The sequence below is a fragment of the Daphnia magna genome, linkage group LG1 (genome assembly GCF_020631705.1).
Source record: "Daphnia magna isolate NIES linkage group LG1, ASM2063170v1.1, whole genome shotgun sequence".
NCBI lineage: Eukaryota > Metazoa > Arthropoda > Branchiopoda > Diplostraca > Daphniidae > Daphnia > Daphnia magna.
Window position 1 is genome coordinate 17,818,899 of NC_059182.1, and position 24,637 is coordinate 17,843,535.

Below are 24,637 nucleotides of genomic sequence, written 5' to 3' on the forward strand. Positions count from 1 at the left end.
CACCTGTCGCCTGTTTTTACTGCGCAATCGGGCGTTTGTTCCTAAAGCAAGTTTTCGTTTTTATTCGCGTATGTTGGAACACTTGAGTGTCCTACATTTTCCGGAGCAATTTCGGTCGATAAAATCTATTGTCCAGCTGTCTGGCCGTAACACGAAGGCGCATGTTTGGCGTTGAATCGCGTTCTATTTTTATATGCTATCTACCTATTTCATTTAATATCTCCTTTGTGTGTGTATATGTGTGTGAGGAACTGAATGTTTACTTTTGTTGATAGATAGTTACTACTATTGATTCACTTTTTTTCTTCTGATACTCCGGATGATGTGTGTGTATATACGTACGTGCGCTATGCACAGCGGGATAGAAAAAGAGAGAGAGAGAGAAAGAACCGGACCAACAGAGTATGTGATGGAGCGGAAAGACCTTAGAGTCGGAAGGGCGGACAGAAGCTCCCATTGGATCGCGTCGATTCTTTTTCTCTACTTTTCATATTCACCGTGGGCGGCCTGCCCGTCGGCCTTCCATCAAATGCATGTCACGCCATCTGCCTGACAGTGCATTTCTTTTCGTGTTTTTGTACACTATCTTTTCAGAAGACTTTCTACTTCGTGTAGTATGACTATTCTCTCTTTGACGTTGAGCCGTGCACCACTTTCACTAACCATCTTTGCCTATTTTTTATGTTTGGTGTTTGTTATTTCCCCTTACAGGATGTGCCATTGAGACTGTCCGGCCAGTGAATCGTTTTGTGCGAACATCAGACGTTTTCAAAGGACCTTTGAAATAGCGAGAAAATGAGCGAACGTAATCCCTTCCGACCGACTTCTTCCGGTAGTACGGGCGCTTTAGTGACGGATGCTCGTCTGTCTCAACTCTTTGATCCCATTGCCCGCCTTGTAGATGTTTATCCACCCAACGATCGTCGCAACGCAGGCTACCACAATCAGCGTGATTCTTCAGAATACGCTCATCTGACTGCCTACCCGGCCATCATTGAACCAGTCGGATACGACGAAGGCACTGCGAGGTAAATGTTTTTTTTTCTGTGTGGGGTTCGAGTGTTCATTCATTTAGAAGTGCCACAAAAAATTTTTTTAAAAGGTAAAAATTGACTCTGACGTGGTTGTTTGTTCGAGTTGTCTGGAACAATATCGATGCAAATTGGCCGCCCTCCTTCTTAGACACGCGAACCATCTGTCGCTTCAAGACTTATTGGGTTTGCCTTTGAATATAATAGTTTTGAAGAGGGGAGGGAGAAAGAAAGTTAATTTCCCAAAATAAGGCAAGTGATTTGCTTTCGGATACGTTATGCCGGTTGTTGATGATGATGATGGCAGGGGAACCCTACATAAAAAAAAAAAGATGGATGGGCCTCGTCCACTTATCTCGATGAGACAGCAGCGGAACCGACTGCATCGAATTCTGCTCCTCCAGTTGGATACAGTTCGGGGTAGGAAGAAGAATGTCAGACTGGATCATCGTCAGGATGACAAGTGGTTTTGCTTGATGATGTCCCTAGCTACGCGTCGTTTGTCATAAGACTTTCCTTCCGCATCTTCATCCGCCGGCGTATGCACGCACACAAAGTCTGGAATGAGTTTCGTGTCAGGAGAGAGAGGGCATCCAACCATTAGTTAACCTTGTGACATGTCGCTTTTTATTTCCAGGTTGTCCTACATGTCATCCAATTCGCCGAGTATCAAAGACGGTCGCTGGATCGGCCATCCAGCAGCCAGAGCCATAGCAACAGCTTCTTGCGGCCATCTTCCGTCCAGTATCATTATCGACGTCAGAGGCTATCGGATAACAACTTTCAACGGACCTCGATCACATCGCAAACCTCTTCGTTGCACACGGCGCTGTCTGAATTGGCAGGTGACGTCGAAGTGGTCGACATGGAAGATGGAGCACTCACCAACGATCGCTATTCGCATAACTATCAAGGTGAATATATATATATATATTTTTTTAAATTTCAATTTTTAGAAAAAATAATTACGCTGGTAACAAGAGTTTTTATCATTCGTGTTCAAATACCGAACTTGTCGTTTGCAATCCAATCTTCTAGCGCTAGTAACTCGATGACAAGTTATGAAGGTTGGATTTATGGCGGTCATTGGGTCTGTGTCCTAGTTGATCATAAAGCCGGACGATCATGATGGATCTGAACAATTGCTGCGCACTGTCACGCTCGGTTGTGCCATCATTTATAGTTATGAATTGTTGACGAATTCGAGTTATGCGTTACGGTTATTCCAGCGGGGGCGTTGATCAATTGACTTTGTGTCTGTTCCCTCCTAGATGGCGAAGTTGATAGCGAAACGACGATGGCGGCCAGCAGCAGCGGCGAAGGTTTCTGGTTCTCGGATTCGCGCAACTATCATCACCATGGCGAACAGGATCACGCTAGCATGATGATGGGCGTCATGGACGATGAAGATCAGTACGGAGACGAAGAGACTTACCTTCCGTACGTCTACAGCATGGAGGAGGCGATCCAGGAGTCAATTGGGAGGAGCGCTGTCTCGAACTGGAAATGTCACTGCAGCGGTTTAGAGATCAAGCCGGCAAAATCCGCGGACTGCTACGCGAAAAGGTAAGCGGAAAAGAAATTCGCATTTTCTTGAAAACGTGGTGCCATCTAGCGACTTGGATGTGCACTGTGCAATGCTGTCTCTCCAAAAACAAAAATGACAGACGACGTAAAAAAGAACAAACAAAGAATGAAATAACGTGAATCGAAACAAAAACTGGTTGAAAACAAAACAAAACAAAACTTTGAGCTATCGTTGCAAAAGTTTTCATATCGTTCCACTAGTTTTGACTTTCCGTGAACATGATGGAAAGCAGGCCGTACGGGCGAAAGTTATTCTTCGCGCTGGGGGCAACGCTCGTAACTTTGACGATTCGGAAGAGGAGAGAAAGGGACGGAATAGAAATGTCTCGCTGCGTGCGTATGGATCTTTATGTTTGCTGAAACTGCCTCGGTACTTCATGGTGGTGCCTGACACTTGCAGCCGGCCCCGGAGTTTTCTCTTTTTTCTCTATACCATTTTCATGTAACCCGCAAGTAAAAAATATGAAAATGGTGTGCCGTATCTGCCAGTTGCAGAAGACAACAAATTGGGCGCTGGGTTTTCATTTTTTATTTCCATATTCCCCATCTCACACACACACACACCCCCGTCGTTATCGTACTTTTTACTTCTGAGAGCGACGTGAATATTTGAATAAAAACTCAGCCGGCGTATATGAGATATCCAGTCTGAAGGAAATGTGATTTGTTGCGGTGAACACGTGTAAGGCGGACGACTGCAGAGTGCGACAGATCAATCCCGTGTGGTGTTGCTTGGTATGTGATTGCGCCTGCCACACACTCGGGCCAGAAGGAAAGGAAAGAAAAAAGTGAGCAACCTTTGAAAATCCATCGTACATCTGAACCCACTATTGTGTCCCGGATGACATTGACCGATGATATTTGATCTAGTAAAGCATTTTGGCTTCCCTTTTTTTTTGTCGTCTAGAATTAGACCAGGTGCATTTGTGTCCAGATGACGTAGGTTTTTATCCATCGATCCAGGGATTCCTTTCATAAACCCCCTACCAAAAAAAAAAGGAAAATTTTGTTTTGTTAGTTAAATCTCATCTGGCTTTTGGGGTATCCTTTTAAATAGCTGGATAGGAAGGGAAGGAGGGGAATCGGTGGAGCGTGATTCCTTTAGTGGAAGAATAGAGAACGAGCATGATAGGTCATAAAAATTTGATTGTCCCAGCTACCCGGAATACCAAATAAATTTGACCGGACGTCCAATCCTGTCGCTTTCAGATTTTTCTCCCTTTTCCTCCTTTTCATCGTGATTCGTTCCCACTTGACAGAACTACTCCGCTTTTGTGTTGGCATAGAAAAAAAATGTGATTGGTACGTCAGCAAGTCAGACTGAAATGAATATGGCGGAGCGATTTCGATGGTCCTTTTGATCCACTTTACGACTCTTGGCTGCTTATCGCTATTTTCAAACTTTAATTTCGTTTTAAAACATTAAAAGGAAAAAAGATGTACTTGAGTGACCTGTTCTCTTGGTATGTAAAAGGATGATGGCGTTGTGAGGTCGGTGAAAGGGTGGCGTCCAATTAAGCAGACATGGTGGATGAAGTTGCGTCGGTTGTGTCGTAGCACTTGGCTCTCCCGTGTTGTTCAATGCGTAAAAGAAAATGGAACGCACACACAGACACAAGCGGAGAGAGAGAGAGAGCCATGGAGACAGAAGCGAATCAATAAACATACCCAGGACTGGAGCGTCGAGTGTGAAGAGGCTCTTTTCATCGATCTCCGTCTACATCCGTCATCTTCTCTTGAAGGAACAAAATGTCATTCGACATTCGTCCAGCAGATATTTGAGACAAAAACAAAAAAAAAAAAGGAAACAGTTTTTTTTTTTGAAATTTTGTCTGAATGAACGTTTGGGGCGAGGATGTTAGTGGATCTAAAACTGTCATGGCATTCCAAAACTCCCCTGGATAGGGCAAAGCATGGAATTTCCGATCCGCTCGTTTGTGAACGTTTGGGGTTCGAGATGAATTGTTCTCATTTCTTTCCGCTCGCCCCCTTTTTAGTTCTACTTGTATTTAATCAGCAGTTCTCGGAGCGTTTCCCATTCTCTTCGGGACATCTTATAAAGGAAAAAATGGCTCTGGATTTTTCCTCTTTTTTTTTTTTTTTTTTTTTTGTTGTTGCTCTGTTTTCGAGGTCGATTTATGAGCCAGCCATTGTTGTCATGGTGCGCAATCCGCCCCATTATAGCTTTTCATGGGGGAATGGCAATTTCTTGGTGCAATCCTCTTCTGGATCTACCAGAAAAGATGGAGGGGTAGGCAACGTGAAAGAAGAAAAAAATTGGATAGTGTGCACGGAAGTTTTTTGAGAAGGTTTTTTTTTTTTTTTTTTTGGAAACTCTAGCTTTGCGATCTCAAGGGATGGGTGAACAGTAGCCGGAAGGATCCAACGGTTCGTCGCCCACTCCCAATTGAGCGCGTGCGTCCTGTGATCCTCCCACCCAAAGTCAAACACGCGAGACTGCCACTCACGCTCTCCGCTTTTTTGGAAGTAGTAAACAAGAAACTGAGGATCGAATCCGCCATTTCAGTTTTTTTTTTTTTTTTTTTTTTTTATTTTATACTCCGTTCTTTTTCATTGTTGAATGTTTTATTTTTATATATTTTTTCTTCTGCTTGTGGGGGAGTAGGCAGGATCAAAGAGGATTTTTAACTTGCTTAACAATGCTCCGAGGGAATAAGAAAAAAAGAATCGCTGTTAGGTTATGTTACCTTACAGCTATTTTTTTTTTTTCCTTCTTTTATTTGTGACATTCAAAAGAGTTGGGGGGAAAACTGGCTGGCAACCAGATGCGTCCTGGCAATGTTGCATGATGAATATTTGAAGCGCTTGAGAGAAAGGAGTATTGACGTATTTTCCATCCATTCTTAATTGAATTGTTAATGGCACTCAGTCCGTTCCTCTTTGGAAAGTCCATAGAAAATGATTTAGATTGTCATCTTTCTTTGTGCGATTGTGAGGGGTGAGAAAGGGGATGCGTGGTCTCTCTTAATGTATTTTATTTTTTTGCTTCCACGTCAATAACAGAAAATCGCGTCAAAATGATACAAGGAAACACTTTCCCCTTCTTAATTGAAACGCTGGGTGTGTCATCGTTTTCATTCCAAAATCTCATTCCTCGTTCTCCCGTTTTTCTTCCACCGCGCGATGCAATTGTGCTCATCTTACATCCACGCCGCCACTCAATCCGCACAGAGCCAATTTCCCTCCCCAAAATTTAGTGCGTGTATGTTTAGGGGCGGGTAGAGACATCTCCGTTTCAGCGTCCACCCATCCAAACCAAACCGAGTGGATGAAGAACAGACGCAGATAAGAACAGAGGGACACACAGCACGTCGGGCTGTGTGTGTGTCTGTGCAATTAACCGAAATGGTGGCTGCGCAAGGGGATTCCGTCCATGCGAATGACTCTTACCCGGAATGAAGTTCCCCTGTTGTTTGTGTGTGTGTTCATTATTCTCCTCGTATCCCCCTCCTCTTTTTTTTATAAATATAAACATCACTGTGCCTCTCTAGTGCCCTTTCGTACTCTTTGCAGACGTGTTTTTATTATAATTTATTTTTGCGATGGAAGAAAGTGCTAGACAATTTTTTAAAAGAAAATCTGAAGGATTTACGTCCCGATCGATAGTTGCAAGTTTGCCGGCTCTTATTGCATAATTAATTGATGAGCAAATTGGGATCCATAGAGTTAATTAGTTCTTTTGAAAAGCTTTACAAATTACATTTTTGGTTGATATCTGCGAAATGAAAAGTGCGCTTTCATTAAATGCCTGACGTGCGTTGGGGAAATTATCCGCCAACCGATATTCGGATAAAAATGAAGAAGAAAGCAGCAAAACGATTCAACACTCCAATAAGTAGTTTGCTCTTAACAGTTGCAGTCATCTTTCTCTTTGTTTCGCTCCTCCAGCCTTTCATAAAAGCTTCTTTTGTCTTATTTCTTTGCATCCTATTGAAGTGAGTTGCAGAATGTTCTGTGCAAGAGCGCTCCCCTCCGTTCAACTATTCCTTGCAGATTCTATTCAATTTCTTCCTTTTTTCTTCCTTTACATCGTAGTCATGGAATTTGAGTTGGTTTCAGCCAGCAGCCATCAACCAACTCTGCCTTCCGGTAAAGCAGAGAGAAAAAAAGGGAGTTTATAAGTTTAGGGAGGAGTACAAAAGAAGCTAAGAATAACAAAGAGTCGCGAGCCATTTCCCTGACGTCCTTTTTTTTTTTTTAAAGGTCAAAGTTTGTCCCTTAACTTGTTGTGTGTCGAGAGAATGTCACGTTATGTCACTTGAGTAGTCGCTTTTCTATCGTATTCCCAATACTAATTCGGATTATGTTTGAAGAGCGAAAAAATTCGATCGAGAGTTTGATTGCATTATCAAGAAGGAGGGCGAGAGAAAATGGGAAGAACTAGGGTGGCCCTATCTTCTACGCCCGATCGATAAACTGATGGAGGGGAGGGTGTGACGAATAAATATGTGAAATAAAAAAGTTGATGGACCGTGTTCCACATCGTGATGAGTATTCCCATTTATTTTTTAACGGGGCGATAGCGATCATTCTGGGGTGTGAGTCACCTTTAGTCAGCAGTTCATCCTCTTCTTTTTAAGCATTGACAAAGAATAAAGGAATCTTTTGAAGACAACCCTACTCGTCTGTAGAGAGAAGGGAGGACACAGTAGTTCATTCCTTTGGTTCGTTGTAAAAAAAACAACAACAACAACAACATGGATATCGGAAAACTAGGGGAACTTTGGGATCACGGTGATGGTTTAGGGGAAGAATCAAAGAGAATCCCTTGGCTTGTTTGCTGCTCTTACTTTGTGATCCAATCAAGCGAATCGAGCGAAACCCACTGAACACAGACGCTGCAACTAGCCCCATTTTTTTGTTTCGTACAGGGTTCGATGTGAAGGGAGGAAAAAAAAAAATGTACGGAGTGACACACAAACAGCTCTGCTCTTGCAGAGAAACATCAGAATCTTTTGCCGCCCCACGTGAGACACCCACCGTGCCATGGAGTGTCTTCCGGCTCCTGCCTTAACCAAACTAACGGGAAAAAGGGGGAGGGGGATTTATTGACAGCTAGCCAACAGTCCCCTCCATTAGCTACTGTCCACCAAAAGGATCTATGTGTTTTTCGAGCTATTACTAGTGCGAGGAGGGGTGTTTGTCACTCAACCAGGCCAGACGGTTAAGTTACCGTGAAGACTCTAATCCCATGCAAGCGAAATAAACACCATCGCTACCTATTTGATGCTTTTTTTGGTTGTTGCCCAATATCTTATTTATACTAGGGAACCGTCAAACATAGAAAGGATCGCGCATCACGAGCTGCCTTTTTTTTTTTAGTATAAAATGTGGGGGAAGACAGAAATAATCGAAAGCGTCGTCTCCAAAATGGGTTCTGGTGGGCGGAGGCCATTAACAAATACACTCAGCGGCTGTCTCAGTGTATGAGAATCCAAGGCCGTAACATGATTGGAACTTGTAGTTGTGGAATGAGAAATGTTTAAGGCCATCCCCGTCTGGATGGCTCTTTTTTTTGTTGTTGGTCCCCTTTAATCGCAATCATCTTGCTATGGGATCTACTGATGTGATGGCGTACGCGTTGTTCAGCCATGCGAACAAAACTTGGCCGCTGTTTTATATGAAATTTTCCGTGATCCTCGGCCATCATTTCTCATTCAAGAGCAGCCACCGGTACGGGCGAAGAAGGGAAGCCTAAAAGTCGATACGTAATCGATGAAAATGATGGGCTGGGAGGGCTAGACATCGTAGTAGTTCGGATCGATTAGCAAGCGAACCAGTTCTTGCTCGTAGTGGCACAGTATGTGCCTGATCAACAACATCGTTTTCCACTATTCAAGGTTTCCTATAGGATCTATCGTCTCTGATTACCTTTTTCTTGTTGTTGCAAGAGGCGGCTAATCGGATTTTGTCATTGCCGTCTCGCATTTTGCGTCACATCTTATCTTCTCCCTTTCTCTTTCTTTTTTTTTTATATATATTTTTTTTTACTCTTCTCTCTACTGAAAGGTTTCATGTACATAAATAAGAGGCGGTCTCTGACTAACGTTGTTTTGGCCTGGCAACGGAGGGAGATCTGCCAAACTGTTCTGGCATCCGGCAGTTTCTCCCATAGAAAAAAGGAAGAAAATAGGGAAAGACTGCGGAATCGTCATAAATAAATAAGCGAATGCATGTAATATTCCTAAAAGAGGCTAGGGAAGATGAAAAAAGAGAAGCGGTTGTGTAGTATCAAATAGGAAGGAGAAAAAAAAACCCAACAAACTCGTCCTTTGTGTGTGTCTCTGTGTGTGTGTGTGTGTCTGCTGTTGGTTCAGTTCGGCATGATTTCCGGGTTGATGGGTTACCGGAAGCTTGATACACACAGAGATTGGTCTCGGAGCTCTCAACCGCTTCCCTCCAACAAAAAGTTGATTAAATAGAAAATGATGTTATAGGCGATTTAATCTGATCGTCTTCGTGTTCTCCCTTTTTCTTTTCTTTTTGAGGGAGATGCTCGGGCGGTGGCTATTATGGGCGTGTTTTCTCTTATCCTTTTGCCTAACTTGCACATCTGTGCACAACTGGCGACTGTTTATTTTTAAACCAAAGAATGCGCATTTTTTGTTTGTCGTAATTGAGTTGGATCCAGCTGCAGAGTACGCTTATTTTATTGACTTGGTTCCTGAATTTTAAACTGTGCGTTTTTATTGACGACGAGAGCCAGACGTAAAAGACTGTCGAGATTTCGAATGTTCCTAAATGGGTCTCTTTAGTCAGTCATAAAAACAACAACGAGTACAAGTTATGACGAGAGAAATCAACTTTGGTGGCGTACACACGTTTGACACTCGTGCTGTCCATAAAATTCGTGTCCAAATGACTTTGCCATTATCCCGTTTTTTTATGGTTTTTTTCTTTCTTTCCCCGAGCCGTATGCATGTGGTTGGGTACGTTGCGTGTCAGCGTGAGTTCGTTCGTCCCTCACTTTTTTCGTTTTTTTCTTTTACCAGTGACCGTCACGCACCTGGCACCCAAACGTGAAACTGCACGGTTAATACGATGATGAATAGACACCTGGCATTGACTAGTCAAAAGATATATATCTCGAAAAGAAACAAAAGTTTGTTTTTTAAAAGGGTCATTGAGTCCCGCCTCTCTTCTTGTGATTCTCTCCAGCTGACAAGCCCAGACCGCAATTGATGAATGTTACCCACGAAATGATTGAACAAATTCAATGTTGATTATGTTTGTTCAACAGTTTCATCTATGCCAGACCTTCTGCTCTGTAAGTGTGTCCCAAGTTGAGTGTGTGTGTGTGTGTCTGCGTCACGTGAGGGGCTGCGCAGCGCATGGCTGTCAGCAAGGGTCAAAACTGGGGTTTGCTGGCCTGATCCAGTCAGTAGGCAACTCGACTTGGGGCGCTACACCAGTGACAAACAAACAAACAAAAAACAAGTTTGTGTTGTATTCAACTACAAAAAACGATTTCACAACAGTTCGCCTTCCTCTGCCATCTTATCCCGCTCTACTAAAGTGACCGACCAGTGGGTGGTCAAGTTTGTTCTCTTCGGTTCGTTGCTTACCCCCTGTGACTGGATTTCTAAAGAAGAATCTCAAGTGCTTACTAGTTGGAGGCTTAACGGATTTGTTAGTATATTGGATTTGGATCCGAAACGAGGCCCCTTCGATTTGCCATGAATGAAGGCCATGGAACAATGACAGCTTTTAGCGGATTTAAAGAGTGAATCGATCTTGTGGCGAATTTACGTTTACAATAAAGCAGCAGAAACGATATGGATATCGACACAATGGATTCCATAGAGGACATTTTGGTGAAGGTATATACCGTTTAGTGTTGCAGGCGTTGTTACCTCGTCCGTTTCGAAAGAAACACGATGATGGACGACTATTGATCAGCGTTTTTCTTCAGTTACTGTAAACCTAATCAATGAAGGGGATCTGTATAACGGAAAAAAGCTTCCCATTTTTTCCCACGAGACTTTGCTCTCTCCTATTTGAAAATATCAACTGCGATTAGGATTCGTAGGAAAAGAAACCATTCGTCCTCACTTTGCGTTTATCATCAAATCTTTCCCCCCTTCTTTTTTGCTTTGTTTCTAAATCTCACCATTGTACAACCATTCTGGGATAACGTCGGAACAAAGCCGGATGAAAGTTCGCTTGGTATTCGGAATCATCGTCACAGTCGCTTTTAGTTTGGTCGGCTATTGTTGTTATTGTTCTGCAGTTGCCGCCCCTGCTGCCTCTCTCGTTCAGGATTCGTTGTGCGTGCGTGTTTTTTTTTTACGGCCCAAGATAACCCGGTCAAGTGGCACAAAAAGGACACACACGCATACGTTGGCCTACTGCAACCTTATGTAGTCAACAAAAGAAAAAGAGGGAGAGGCGTTAATGATGACCTACCCGTAATTCAGGTAGAACGAAAACGGAAGGAACTGACTAGTATGGCCGTAACGCAGTTGGCACGGCACTCAGCGCGTCAAATAACTGGCAATTCCCTTCACAACGAACGCCCACGCGTGCCCCATCTATTTACTCGTGTCATCATCGGCCTTGACAAAGGAATGTATTTAGAGCGATTCTCGTCTGTAAACACACAGAGTGCTCAAACGAAAAAATATGAAAGGAAAAACGAAGGGGATCATATGGACTGAAGCGTGCAATGACGATTTAGACGCTCCGTAATCTTCATTTATTATGATTTTGTTTACGGTAAAAGATGGCGTCAAAATGCGTTTTAAGTCAACAGCTTATGATTTATTAAACTCGTTACTGCAACGATCGAAGAAAGTAAGCGAAAGAAAAAAAAGCATTGCGTAGTCGTTTATTTTTATTTTTTGCGTTTTCGCCGGTCATCAAAATCCATCTAGCGGCGGGAATTGTAGTGGAGAAAAAAAAAGATTGGGCTTTCGTTTACAAACTCGACAGTAGATGGCGTTGGGATGTTTTCGCAAGTTTCATGCTCAGAATCGCCCACTTTTATTGATTGGCCTCTTTGGTTAAATTCATACAATTTTTTTTTTTTATGCCATTCTTTTCCATGCTTTATTGGTTGGAAAATGTCATGTTCGCTAGATTTTCTCGAACCTTGTAACTGTAATTTATTCAGTTTCTAGGCTGGAAAATGCAATCGTCCTATTTTGGCATGTAGCAAAATAGTCTGGGACATTGTCATTCGCTCGAAGTTTATCGAATATTGTTGACTGGTTATTTTTAAAATGATGGATTATTGATCGACTCATGTTTATACAATTTTTTTCCCCCTCTTGAATGACTCAATACGCGTGTTGCCGATGAGTCATCCGTCAGGGAACTCCCTCCTCTCCTCCCTCGTTCGGAAGTTCAGAGGCTTTTGCCATGGTGACGCCACCTACATAGCTACTACCCACCGCACTCTGGCATCAAAAGAAGTGCTTCAATCCTCTCTGGCGTTTTCAAACAGGCGCACCCTCGCCTTACGGACCTACGTTTTTCCATCCAGTAATGCACGGATCGATGGTTTTCCATCCGCTTCTAGAGATGCGTGGCTAGGGGAAGGGTGGAGATGGGGTGACGAGTTTGTGTGTTGGGGCAAAAGAGAGAAGAGATTTGTTTCAACGTAGGCTTCTAGACGAAAGAAGAAAAAAACGATAGGAGGGCTTGTTATTCCACAAATCCATCAGGGCACAAAGAAATATGAAACGTGCTGTCTTCTGTTTCTGATGAAAAACAAAATGTATATACATATACATTGATAACGGGATAACTATTTAAGTTTGTCATTGAATTTTTGTCTTTCTGATTTCTACCAAAAGTGCCATTTTTGTGTGTGTATGTGTGTGGAAATGCTTTGTCGTCTCGTATTTATTGAAATTCTTGTTTGTTACTTTCATGTTCATAAAGTTGGCGGAAATGGAGGCGCGCGTCGTCGGAGCGGAAACCCGGGCTGAGATTGCAGAAGAAAAGGTAAGATTTGTATCGTCTTTGTGTTGGTAAAACTCGGTATTGTTTGGATATGATGTCGTCTCCCGAAATCAATCAAGGGAAAAAGAGAGCATTCACGATCAATCGTATTCAAACAACATTCACTCGGCATCCAGGCGGTCCGCTTTATTTTATTTATTTATTTTTTTTTCCAATTCTTTTGTAGTCGAGCAAAGGGAATTTTCTTTTCGTTCGTCTCCGCTGGCAGCCAATATCTGGTGAATTTGCGCTAGATTCGTTTGATATTGCCCCGTTTTTTTTTTTTTTTTTTTTTTCATATGGAACTATGCGACACCATCGAAGCGTCAACTGACGTCACTATGGGGGGAACAAAGTTGGTTGAAAGAGATTGCATTTCTTCGTAACTGTTCAGGTCCTAAACGATGTCGACGTCTGCGGCATCAAATAACCATCTCTTTTTTTTCTCTTCTGGCTTACAGTTACGCATAAAAATGCCATCTAATAATTTCACATACATTTCGCCTGATTTCAATTTTTGCTCACTTTCAATCGCGTGGAGACAGACATCGATCGAAAGAGTTTTCTCTTTGGCTTTCCGTTCATTTATTTATTCCGATGGGTTACCGATATCTCGAAGCGTGTTCTCAAACGAAAGTGCCAATTAGTAGACAAGCGGCTACCACCTATTTCAATGCACTCAATGTCCATTTCTAAATGCGAATGATTGCCAGTCGAAATTTCAATGTACATTTTTGAGTTGGACAGAATAGAAAGCAGCAAATGGTGACATTGGCTAGCAACCACCAACCCTCTTAACTTGCTCTGACGTCCATTGATTTTCAACACGGGCGCGCTAGGGGTGAACCATTTTAAGCACTCGCAACGCGCCTGTCTCGGCCAACCCCCTCTAGCTTTTTTTTCGTTGCTGGTGGTGCACGCGGTGTCTATCCGCCGTGTCTTGTAGCGTGTGTCTCAGTTCCGTCTGAGACCGTCGTCGACGCTGTACATTTAGAGAGGAAGAGGCCCTTATGGAGTTGTGTTAAAAGAGTATCTGGATTCCTCGAAACGATTGTGCGACATCGTGGTGTTGTGTGCATCTCTTTCATATCGACGTAGCACTCGAGCAGGGACAATTTACCAGTTCACCTTATGAAACGGTAAGAGAATAGCTAGGAACTTAAGTTGCTATTGAACCCCATTATTTGTTTCGTATTTTTTGTTTTGTTTTCTTTTTTATATATAAAAAAAAAATTAATCCAAGTGCATGTGTGTGAGTATTTGTCGCTGTGTGTCTTTCTTCCGGATTGTCGGAGATGTTGTCGAGCAGAACCGAAGTAGAGACGCAAGGGATGAGGGTGAAGAGAAAGTAGTTTGATTCGATCCACTCACCCTCTTTATCCCCTCCTTTTTTCTCTTTTCTTTCTATTTCCCTCTTCTCTTTGCTGCTATTCTGCTCGGTACTGTTACATACACGATCGATACCACAGGGTGTGTACACATAGTGAGAATCCGTGGGCTTGATGAATTTCCTTTTTATTTCTATTTTTTTCTGTCTACCAATCCTAGTGGCAGTATTTGTCGCCGGAATTATTCTTCCGGAATGACTCACCGAGTGAACTGCTCCCTCCTTGTCAAACCCCCTACTTCTCCTTAAAAAAAAAATAAATAGAAAAAAGAAGTTTCCTTAAGATTAATGGCGATTTGCGTCGTCGTAAATTCTATTTTAAACCGGTCATTTCATGGCCTTCCGCACGTTCGGGGGGATATGGAACTCCTCCGCCGCGCCCACAAATACAACTTAAAGCTGCCAAATCCGGTGAAAGTTTCACCGTTACAAAGTACCAAGCAAACAAACAAGGGATGTGTGACAACAACATTCGACTTGCTTTTCAGATAGGAGCAAATCTTTTGTTTGACTCCAAGCGAGGATCCCTCGTCACAGGAAACCGATAGTTTTTATTACTGTCCAGTAGAGCCATGCCACTGAGGTTTCACGTTTGATTATGCCGAATCCCATCGTGAAATTTGGTTATTGATTTTAATTCAAAGGTCCGGCATGCGGAGGGTTTGGTCCCAGAAAGTCCGATAAAAGGAGACACTTGATGGCCTTGTCGCGTGATATTTGTTTCTTGTCGCATCAAGCCGGAACCAATAAGATTTAGATCTTATTCAGTTTGGAGATGATATTTGGGCTGTAATATTGTTATTATTATCCATTGGCACCGCCCTCACTTATTGTCCCGGCGACTCTCTTGCGCAGAACGAATCATCTGAAACTAATCCAATCCAGTTAATATCCGGGCCGTGTTACAATGGAAGAAATAAAAAATCCTCGAGAGATGGAGTTTTTTCCCCGCGTAATCAGGATGAAAAATGTTGATAAATAAAAGACGTGGTGGATACGATGGGAAGTATGGCTGACTTAATGCGATTTGGATCGTTTATCATCCCAGCTGCTGCACTCGACACTCATAGCACTGGCTTGATACAGATAAGGCAAAGTATCTCGAATGATTGCTCAAAATATGGTGTCACATGGTGGTGACTGCCGATACGTTCATCTCTAATACTTCTACGTTGTTGTTTCTTTTTTATGAGACTAAACGAATGGCAAAAGATCTAACTGCTTTCTTGTTTGTTTGTTTTTTGTTTTGGTTTTTTTATGTTATTGGTTTAGCTAAGAATCATGGAGCAACAGCTGGCCGATTCACCGTGGAATCCATTGTCGGAGAGCACAACAGGATCACCGGGAGTTCATCAGACGTCAGTCAAAGAGAGGGACGTCATCAACCGGCTCGAAGATCAAGTGGATGAACAGCGCAAAATGAGACTCAACGATGCCAAACAAGTCGAAGCCAAAGCCGCGAAAATCAAGGAATGGGTCACCAATAAGCTGAAAGACGTAAGAAACTCACTAGAAGAATGTTCTTTTGCGTGTAAACGTCTTCGTAGGAAATCTAAACGTCGTCATTTGGCCGAAATAGAGGCAAGCAAAAAGGTGAAGAAAGTCCAGGATCAGCCACAAAATAAATGGCCATCGCGTGCTACCCCCAGTTCTAACTGGAATCGCCGAACCAGTAGCGATGAAACGGCCGTTTTGATCTCAAATTCAAACAGCTGCCATTTCCTTTTTACGAAACTTGCGATGCGGAAGGGGGTTGCAAAACTTGCAACTAAAACTTAACTTTAAAGGACAAGAACAACAAAAAGTAGAAAGACGACGGAGCCACTACCGTCATACAAATCAATTGAAATAGAAGAGCAGATGAATATATTGGAACGATCGTCAAGAGAATTGACGATGAAAGCCTTGCCACAAACTGTATTTTTGCTCTCCGTCCTGTATGGGATTAAGCGTTTTTCATGGATGTTCAACTCAGCCAAGTATGTTGCGGAATCCAATCACGTAGAGTGAAGACCAACTTTTATGATCTATTAAACTCGGTTGTCGCTTTCAACGTTTTGTGTCGTTGTGCTCGAGCGGCAATTGTGGAGCGAGTCCAACTGGAAACGGTAAACTCGAAACGGGAGGGCAATTGAGCCGTTTGAAACACGCAGCTTCCGTGTTGTCTGGTATACACATATTTTTCCAACTTTGGCCAAAACAGGATCGATAGTCTCGCAAACATGACCGTGGGCGCACGCGGCCTGCGTTCTCACAAGCATTCCAGTGTGCAATCTACGTTTTTTTTTGGATAGTGCTAGCAGCTTGGAGCGACTGTTTTAAACCTCGATTTGAATCATTAAGACAGAAAAAGGTAATTGTAAAGTAGGTGGATGTGAACAGTTTTATTTTCTAGCTCCCCGGTCTGCAAAGAAAAATGCGCTATGAAATTAATGATGGGTTATGAAATGCCGCGCCTCTCTCATCATCAGTTACTCGTCTGCGGACTTGACGTTATTACCCAATTATCGCTCGAAGTAGATGCCCCAGTGAGATAGGAAAAGCGAGTGGGACCGTCAGGTCGGACTTATATCGATAAGGGCCTCCGCCTCCACTAATGACCCGCAGAAATGTAATCTACCAAGAAGGCAGTGCTGATACGGTTAATGAAGCCGATAGAGCCGTTACAACCAACAAGCGATCCTGTGGAAAGCCGATCTCGTTCCACAAACGTGTATTATGGAATAGTGTGGCAGTGACTCAGTGCGCCCGTTTCTTTTGTCCCGAGGAGTTGTTGTAATGCCGTCGTTAACGAGACTTTCTAAAGGCCACGCCATCATTATTTATTTTTTTATTTATTTATTTATTACGTTTTTCTTTTATACATGACAGCTCGAGGAACAGAATCAACATCTACGTGAACAAAATCAAAAATGTAATGAGCAGTTGGAATTGCTCCGCAGCCGCCTGCGACAGTTGTCGCAAACCAATTCATCCAATTCCAAGAATCATCGGGCCAGTACCGAGGTACAAATCGATCACGTCTTTCCCATGTTTTTCTTTTGTTCGTCTTGCCGTCCATCCTATTCTCTTTTTCTTTTTTTTCCTTCACCCTTTTTTTCGCATTAGTCTTCCAGCTGTCTTCAGCACTCCTAATCTTTATGGATGTCCCTTTTAGTTTATTTTATCGAATTTTTTATTTATTTATTTATTTTTTTTTATTTTGCTAGGATTCTTCGCGTGGAAGCTTAGAAGATCAGCCAGGCAGCGATGACAGCTTATGTCGCGTTGGCGGAGGAAATGCGACAGAAGGAGGGAAAGGACGCGGAAGTGGTAGTGTCATCTCACCCTGTGATGCTACATCACAGCTGGATGCGTTGTACGCGGAAGTAGATTTGTCGAAGAAGCGCCAACAGAGATGCGCATCCGGCAGCGGTTGTATGACGAGCTCTATGACATCATCGTATGGAGGTGGAGGCGGAGGCTTGGGTCTCTCGGGTCCAGTCAACTCGATGATGCAGCAGAGGTTCCCGGATGGGAATCGACTCTCCCTCTCCGGTTTGACGCGCACAGTTCGCGATTCGCGAGTTGATTCAGGATCGGTCGACATGGAGACGCCGCTTAGTCTCAGTCCCAAGAGCCCCATATCTGGGGGCCTCAATGATGATCATGCATGCAGCCATAACAGCGGATCGATCGGCAAGAAACCTATCCCGCCTCCTCGGACCAGAGTTCCACGAAAGGATAGCGATAACAGCGTTAATGATGGCAATGTTAGTGACCATAGTGGCAGTGGTGGAGTGGCCCTGATGGCAAAGGGCAACTGCCCTAGTGCAGGCACCTTGTCTGGCTTGTCAGACGCCGACACATATGAGAATGGTGCTACCACAGCTTTGGGTGAACTCGGCCAAGCCATCGACCAAGCAATTGCTTCCATGACGGCCGCTGCATCCGAGCACTCCGATTACGATGTCCCGAAACCTCCGCGAAGTCTTAAAGTATTCAGTTCATCCATTTTGCGTGGGGTCACATAATTGGTCTATTGTACCGTAGGTTCGTACTAAGCTCATATCCAGCGAAGTGCACGACTATGCCGAGATTTACACTCCCAGTAAAGAGCGAGTACCTTGGAACGGATCGGCAGCTATCCCCATGTCGACGGCACGCCACTCAATTTCTCACCCGGGCAGTTTGGTGGGCAGCGTGGGCGATGATTATCACGACGACAGCAAACCGCCCACACCGCCGTTGCATAGGTTTCCTTCGTGGGAATCGAGGATTTACCAGGCAGCTGCTGAAGGATTTAGCGTGTCGGAACAGCCACCCTCCACAATTCCACTTCAAATCCACCAAATTCATCCCAACCATAATCAACAATCAAGGGCACTTACCCACCGATTATCGAACACGGGTAGTGTTGGCTACCATGACATCAGCATCCCTGTTTATGCCACCGTCAAAGGTGTAAGTTACCAAGCTATTTTAGCTTCCCCTTTTGAAGTCTGTCCGTTTGGCTTCCGAGAGCGCGTTATTAATGAGAAGTCTTGTTTGTTATAGAGGGCCAGCCAAATTCGATCAGTGCCCTTCAGTGGAGATTCATCAGACTCCTCAGACGGCGAAGACCATGCGGATGTTCGGGGTAAGAGGAAACTTCCATTTTGCCTTACATTTGTATTCATAATGACACGTTTTTAACTTGTTTTTTCTTTTTCTTTTTTTCGCCCATAGACAACTGCAATGAATCGGCCATTTCTGATGACTATGCCCTCCCACCCGACGACAACGGGCCTGAAGCGGAGGCAGCGATAGTGGCGCAGTCAGTAGCCATGTTGCGAATCTCTACACTTGAAAGGCATAGCGACGAGCTGGAGAAAAGTGGCTATTTGACGAAACTCAGTGGCAAACTGAAAACATGGCGGAAGCGCTGGTTCGTCCTGAAGAACGGAACTCTTTCATACTGGAAATCCCAGGTTCGTTAGTACCGCTGCACGCATTCGTGGAGCTGCATAGTAAACGTGAATTTTTGCTTCCCTTTAGAGTGATCTCGGTAGGAAGCCCCAGGGTCAAATTTCGCTAGATGATAGCTGCCGAGTATGGCGAGCAGACGGGGCGGCCACGTTCGAGATCTCCACTTCAAAGAAGACGCACTACTTAACGGCTGACTCAAGCAGCACCGTCGACGAATGGGTACGCATCTTGCAGAACGTGGTTCGTCGTAATACGACCCGTCTCCTTTTGGGACGGGAAGACCAAAAACCGACGCTGGAGGGATGGATTGTCAAAGTGAAACACGGCCATTCGAAACGCTGTTGGTGCATGCTAGTTGGCAAAACTTTCCTTTACTTCAAAGCACCCAACGATCAGGTAAATGATTCATAAACCGCACACGAAGCGTGACACTATATGAGCCATTTGATGTCTTAGGTACCGCAGGGTCAGATTAACATGCGAGATGCTCGCGTCGAAGAGCTTGAACACGTTTCCGACTCTGACAGTGAAGATGTTGAATGCAATTCAATGGCAACGGCGAGATCAGCCAATTTAACGGTGGGCATCTTTCCGCCTCACGAAGATCCAACGTATTTACTTCTAGCTAATAAACAAGAAAAAGACGCTTGGCTCTACCAGTTAACGATCGTCTCGGGTGGCGGAGCTCACAGTGGAACTCAGTACGAGCAAATGATTCAGAAGCTGATGGAAACGGATGGAGATCCAAGTACGTCTTAAATCGCTCGCTTCCGCATTTTTGACGGCCTTCTAACGACAGTTGTTATTCTGCTCTTTTAGATTGCAATTTGTGGCGGAATCCGTTGCTAATCCACTCCAAGGACAGCATCACTTCGCCTCTGACAACTCTGCCATCGGAGAGTTTACATAATGAAGCCATAAAATTGTTCAAAGTATGAGTTGGCTTGTCCAGCGAAATAAGAGGATTTTTTCAAATTAACGGTGTAATGTTTTTATTTTTCAGGCTATTCAGTTGTTTACATCGGCATTACTGGACTCGGCCGGCATCGATTACCATGTCGTGCTGGCTCAGAATGCTCTCCATCAATGTCTATGTTTACTGGAGTTGCAACCCGAGTTGATTTGCGCGTTGATTAAGCAGACGTCGCGTGTCCAGCCACAGAGTCAGCAGCCTGTAGTTGGCGTGGCTGGCGTCGGTAGCAAGTGGGTCGGAGGGCAGGTAAATCGCTCGGCGCTGCACAAAATCTCGAAACCCGCCAAACAATCCACTCATGTAAGTGGTGCTTGAGCTTTTTTTGCAATTTTTTGTTGAAAATTTATGATCTGTTCAATCAATATCGCCCACCAGCCGAAACGTTCCCAGCGAGGTTTTTTGCATGATTTTACGTCTATCTCTGGCCAAGTTTTTGATTCGATTTGCGCGAGACTCTGCAATTTACAGTTACGCTACAGTGTTGTGCCTAAAACGAGAATTATAGAATAGAAATAGGAAAAGACCAATACGTAGGCATTTCTTACTAAAGGAAACTTTATTATTATTATTTACTTTGTCTTGGCTTCGATTGGTTCGCATTTGGTTACCAAAATTGTTCTCATTTGCGCACTTGTTCAGCATCGGCTTTCGACTGTTCCATTTGGCTATTTGACTTTTTTCTTATGGTTTTCCTATTCACGATGCAGATGCGATGTTTATGCTTTAATTGTCTCGTCACTTAGTCACCCTTGTCGTTCAGTTATTCTAATGAATGAGTTTTCCTTTTTCAGAAACTGTCCACTGCTTTACCGCCATCTTCGGCGTCGGGCTCGCATCATCTACATCATTCTGGTTCGATTTCGAGTGGTTCCTCATCATCGCCAGACAGCAAAGCTGCCAGCGCACCTTTCACTTTCGTTCAAGGCTGGCAATTGCTAGCGTTAACCGTTTCCCTGTTCGCCCCTCGCAACAACAAGCTCCTCTGGTACCTTCGATTGCATTTAAAACGCAACGCCGACACGAAGACGGAGATGGGAAAATACGCCTCGTATTGCCAACGGGCCTTAGAGCGAACCCTTCAGATGGGCCCACGAGAAGCCAAACCGTCGCGGATGGAAGTGCTTTCCATCTTGCTCAAAAATCCGTATCACCATTCGCTGCCACACGCCATTCCCGTCCATTTTCTCAACGGGACTTATCAGGTAGGGATTCAGCTCATAATTTCTTTATTTAGCAACAATGCCTTTATTTACATTTTGTGTTCCTAAGGTGGTTGGTTTTGATGGTTCAACGACAGTCGAGGAGTTCCTGGTGACACTCAATCGTGAAATTGGTTGCCGAGACGTGAGCCAGTCTGGTTTTGCTTTATTTAGCGACGACCCAATAGAAAAGGATGAAGAGCATTGGTTAGAACCAAAAGCTAAGGTACGACGATATATCCTGGCGAACGATTATGCAATTTAATAGTTTTTTTGTTTTGTTTTGTTTTTATTCCTTGTTGCTCATTCTTATAGCTTTGCGACATTATATCCAAATGGGAAACGGCTCTACGTGAAAAGGGCTTGGGAAAGTTCCAAAACACCAAAGTCATTCGACTCACATATCGCCACCGCCTCTTTTGGCGCAGCAATCTCAAAGGCGAGACAGAACGTGAAAGACTGCTGCATTGCTATCAGACAGCGCAGCGAATATCAGACAACAGATTTCCCCTGACCAAAGAGTTGGCCATTGAATTAGCGGCCATCATGTCACAGATAGACGGTGGCGATTACAATGCCGAAAGAGGCCGTGGAAGTGGAGGAAGTTCCGGTCATCTGCATCAAGGAGCTATGCAAGCTCTGGAGCGCTTCATTCCAAGGCGTTACAAGGACGGAATCTCGCAAGAAGAGTTAAAGTACGCTATTACGTCATTGAAGTGGCCGCGATTTGTTACTAACCTTGGCAATATGTTCGTCGATTTAGGGAAATGGCGGATGCGATAACGGATAAGTGGACTGCGCTGAAAGGAAGAAGCATAGCCGATTGTGTGCGAATTTATTTGACTTGTACACGGAAGTGGCCTTTCTTCGGAGCTGCCCTCTTCCACGCCAAGGTATAGCTATCATCTTGGTCACTTGATATTTTCTTTTGTTTAAGGATTTCACAATCAAGTAATTTGTCTCCTTTTTCGTTGTTTTAAGGTTAATGCCGGTGGAGGCAATTCAGACTTGGAAGGAGCATCCGTTTGGCTGGCTATCAATGAAGAGACAATCACACTCTTAGACGTGACGTCGATGCAATCCGTGGCCCGTGTTCCATATTCTGCCGTAGTCACCTTCGGAGGCTGTCAGGATGATCTCATGGTTGTTGTCAACAATTGCGATATTCAAGGGCCTGGGACACAAAAGATGCTATTTGCGCTCCCGAAACCCAAGGTACGGTTAAGTCTTTCCAATTCACAATCTGAAAACAGCCATTTCACAGCAGATCTTCTTGGCAATGCAATAGATATTGGAACTGACACTGCTAATAGCTGACTACATGAACGCTCTTGGTTGCGTGTTACCCAGCACACCAAATGCTTCGTTGTCCCGGCTCGATTCTCGTCGCTCCGGCCGGAGTAAAACTAAAGAGCGAGACAGTGATCGAAGCGGTTCTTTGAGTCACCGAATGCAAGCCAGCGTTGAACCAGATATTCTTCGCGCTACTCCTGAGATGGAGAGCAAGATGCAACATCACCATCACCACCAGCATCTCTACCACGAAGAGGCAGGCAATAAGCGACGGATTACAACAGACAGCTGACAACTGACAAACGATACTTGTTGTCACCTCTTTGACTGTGCCGAGTTCGTCAGCTGATATACGGCTATGTATGGTGCGAATGAAGAGGAAGACTAAAACAATGGTTCTTCCCGTGTGCCTTTGTTAGAGGAGCTGTTTGGCGAAAGCAGAAGGGGCAGGAAAAGATTAGTCTTCCACAACCCCGTTTTTTAAGGAAATTCTGCACCTCGACTTCACAACATTTTCATCCGCTTTTCCCGTGGCCATTATTGTCTCTGCTTATTTAGATTTCAAGCCTTGTGAGTGTAATTGGGTTCGTTGCTGACCGTTACGTGTTCAATGAAGTACGGTGTTTATGCCTTTTCTCTAATTTTTAATGGCAAAAATAGAGAAACGGTAGGCAACAAAAATTGTCCGGCGAATGGTACTTTATCTCGTGTGTATGTGTATATCTTCTAGTCTGCTACTCTATCCGACAGGTCTTCATCGTATATATAACATTTAAAAGCTGTGTGCGTGTTTCGTATGTGTACGTATTTTATTTTCCTCAAAGGCAATAAATATCTACGTTAAATCTAGCATACCTTCCCTTTAGGTATACCTCATTATAGTTTCAGATTTCCAGCCTCACGAAACGTACTCTTTAGTACTGAAAGCATTCGCTAAAATTTCCAAATCACCAAAACCCTTTCGTGAAAAAGTGAAAGCTTAAGAGACACAGTCAAGAAAAAAGCTTGTAATACATCGACAATTATAAATTTTGTAATTCCCAACTGCTTTCAATAGTGGTTCCTTTTGTTCTCAAGTGCAGTGAAACGCTTCTCAACCTTTTTCAACAGGTAAATCTTGTTTATCTTCCAATACCTGTCTGACCGAAACACCATAACAAATGTTTTGAACATTGACATAGTTTATTTTCAAACTTTTCCTTTGGAAAGATTTACAACTTGGTCGACTATTGTTTTAATTTCTGCCATGGCACCTGTTCCTGAATCACCACAGATTAAAGTTTTAGATATGCAAGGTATCTCGATGTAGCCAAATGCTTTCAGCTTGTTTATGTGCTCTGCTGTAAGTGGGTGATTCCACATGTGTGTGTTCATTGCTGGGCAAAAAGCAGAGGCTTTGCTAAGTCCCATGCTCGAACCGTACAAGTGAGGAGGTTGTCACATATACCCTGTATATGATCACTATAATTAGGATTTTAATAACATAATAACAAATCTTACTTGAGCAATTTTTGCAAGGCTGTTGGCATCTAAGGGTGCTATAATAAAAATATCAGCCCATCTTCTAAGTTCAATATGCAGGACAGGGTCACCTCTATCTTTCCAAACATCCCACTCATCTTCGTCACTCCAAACTTTGCAATCTATTGTGTCTGCCTTAAGAAAATGTTGCGCAGACTTGGTTGCAATGGTCTGTACTTCAAAGTTATTGGTCTTCAGCTGATCCACTAATTCATTTACTTTGATTGTAGCCACACTTCCTGTGCAACCGATTAGTACTCTCATGGCTATTGGTTTTTGTTCTCACTAACTAAATCACCAAATCCAAGTTTGGCCCAGTCTTCCTTAACCATTAACTGTTTTTGCATACGACAGTCTAGGTAATCTTTTGACACTTCACGGCACTTGCTGTTTTGATTATTATTTTCTCTAAGGCAAATCATATAACGTAACATAAACCGTTTGCACTCGCCCTCATGGTCAAGAGGAAAGCTGCCTTTTACAGGTGGAGCGGGGTTAAAATTTTTTTGGCCGAAGGTGTTAGAGGCCATTTCAAGACTTACTAAGCAAGCAAGGACAACGGAGAACGGGCACTTATATGGGTTGCTCCTTTAGAAAGACACCGAAGTAAATGCTAAAGAGTAAAGACCCCATATCATCGCCATTAGGCCGAGAGAAATCCAGTTAGCGATGCTAGGGCTTACCGCTAGGGGCATGGCGTACGCTGGGAGGAGTATAGAGGAGAAAGCAGTTC

At 43.7% G+C, this 24,637-nt stretch overlaps 2 protein-coding genes across 2 annotated transcripts; one reads left to right on the forward strand and one right to left on the reverse strand.

The window, feature by feature from the left end:
* The first annotated feature begins 711 nt into the window (after positions 1 to 711).
* LOC123469669 (pleckstrin homology domain-containing family H member 2-like) lies at positions 712 to 23,232 on the forward strand. Its single transcript, XM_045168848.1, is given in 22 exon segments — positions 712 to 1,028; positions 1,669 to 1,700; positions 1,703 to 1,945; positions 2,303 to 2,485; positions 2,488 to 2,597; positions 12,525 to 12,587; positions 15,244 to 15,468; positions 16,843 to 16,977; positions 17,181 to 17,948; positions 18,004 to 18,414; positions 18,508 to 18,589; positions 18,679 to 18,920; positions 18,988 to 19,314; positions 19,375 to 19,666; positions 19,738 to 19,850; positions 19,922 to 20,137; positions 20,683 to 21,093; positions 21,161 to 21,316; positions 21,406 to 21,785; positions 21,854 to 21,983; positions 22,072 to 22,305; positions 22,379 to 23,232. Coding segments are annotated over 22 exon segments (5,283 nt in total). The 5' UTR covers positions 712 to 795; the 3' UTR covers positions 22,676 to 23,232.
* A 314-nt stretch (positions 23,233 to 23,546) lies between these two features.
* LOC123471270 (phosphopantothenoylcysteine decarboxylase-like) lies at positions 23,547 to 24,309 on the reverse strand. Its single transcript, XM_045172400.1, is given in 3 exon segments — positions 23,547 to 23,771; positions 23,774 to 23,831; positions 23,884 to 24,309. Coding segments are annotated over 3 exon segments (543 nt in total). The 5' UTR covers positions 24,169 to 24,309; the 3' UTR covers positions 23,547 to 23,571.
* Between the last annotated feature and the right edge of the window lie 328 nt (positions 24,310 to 24,637).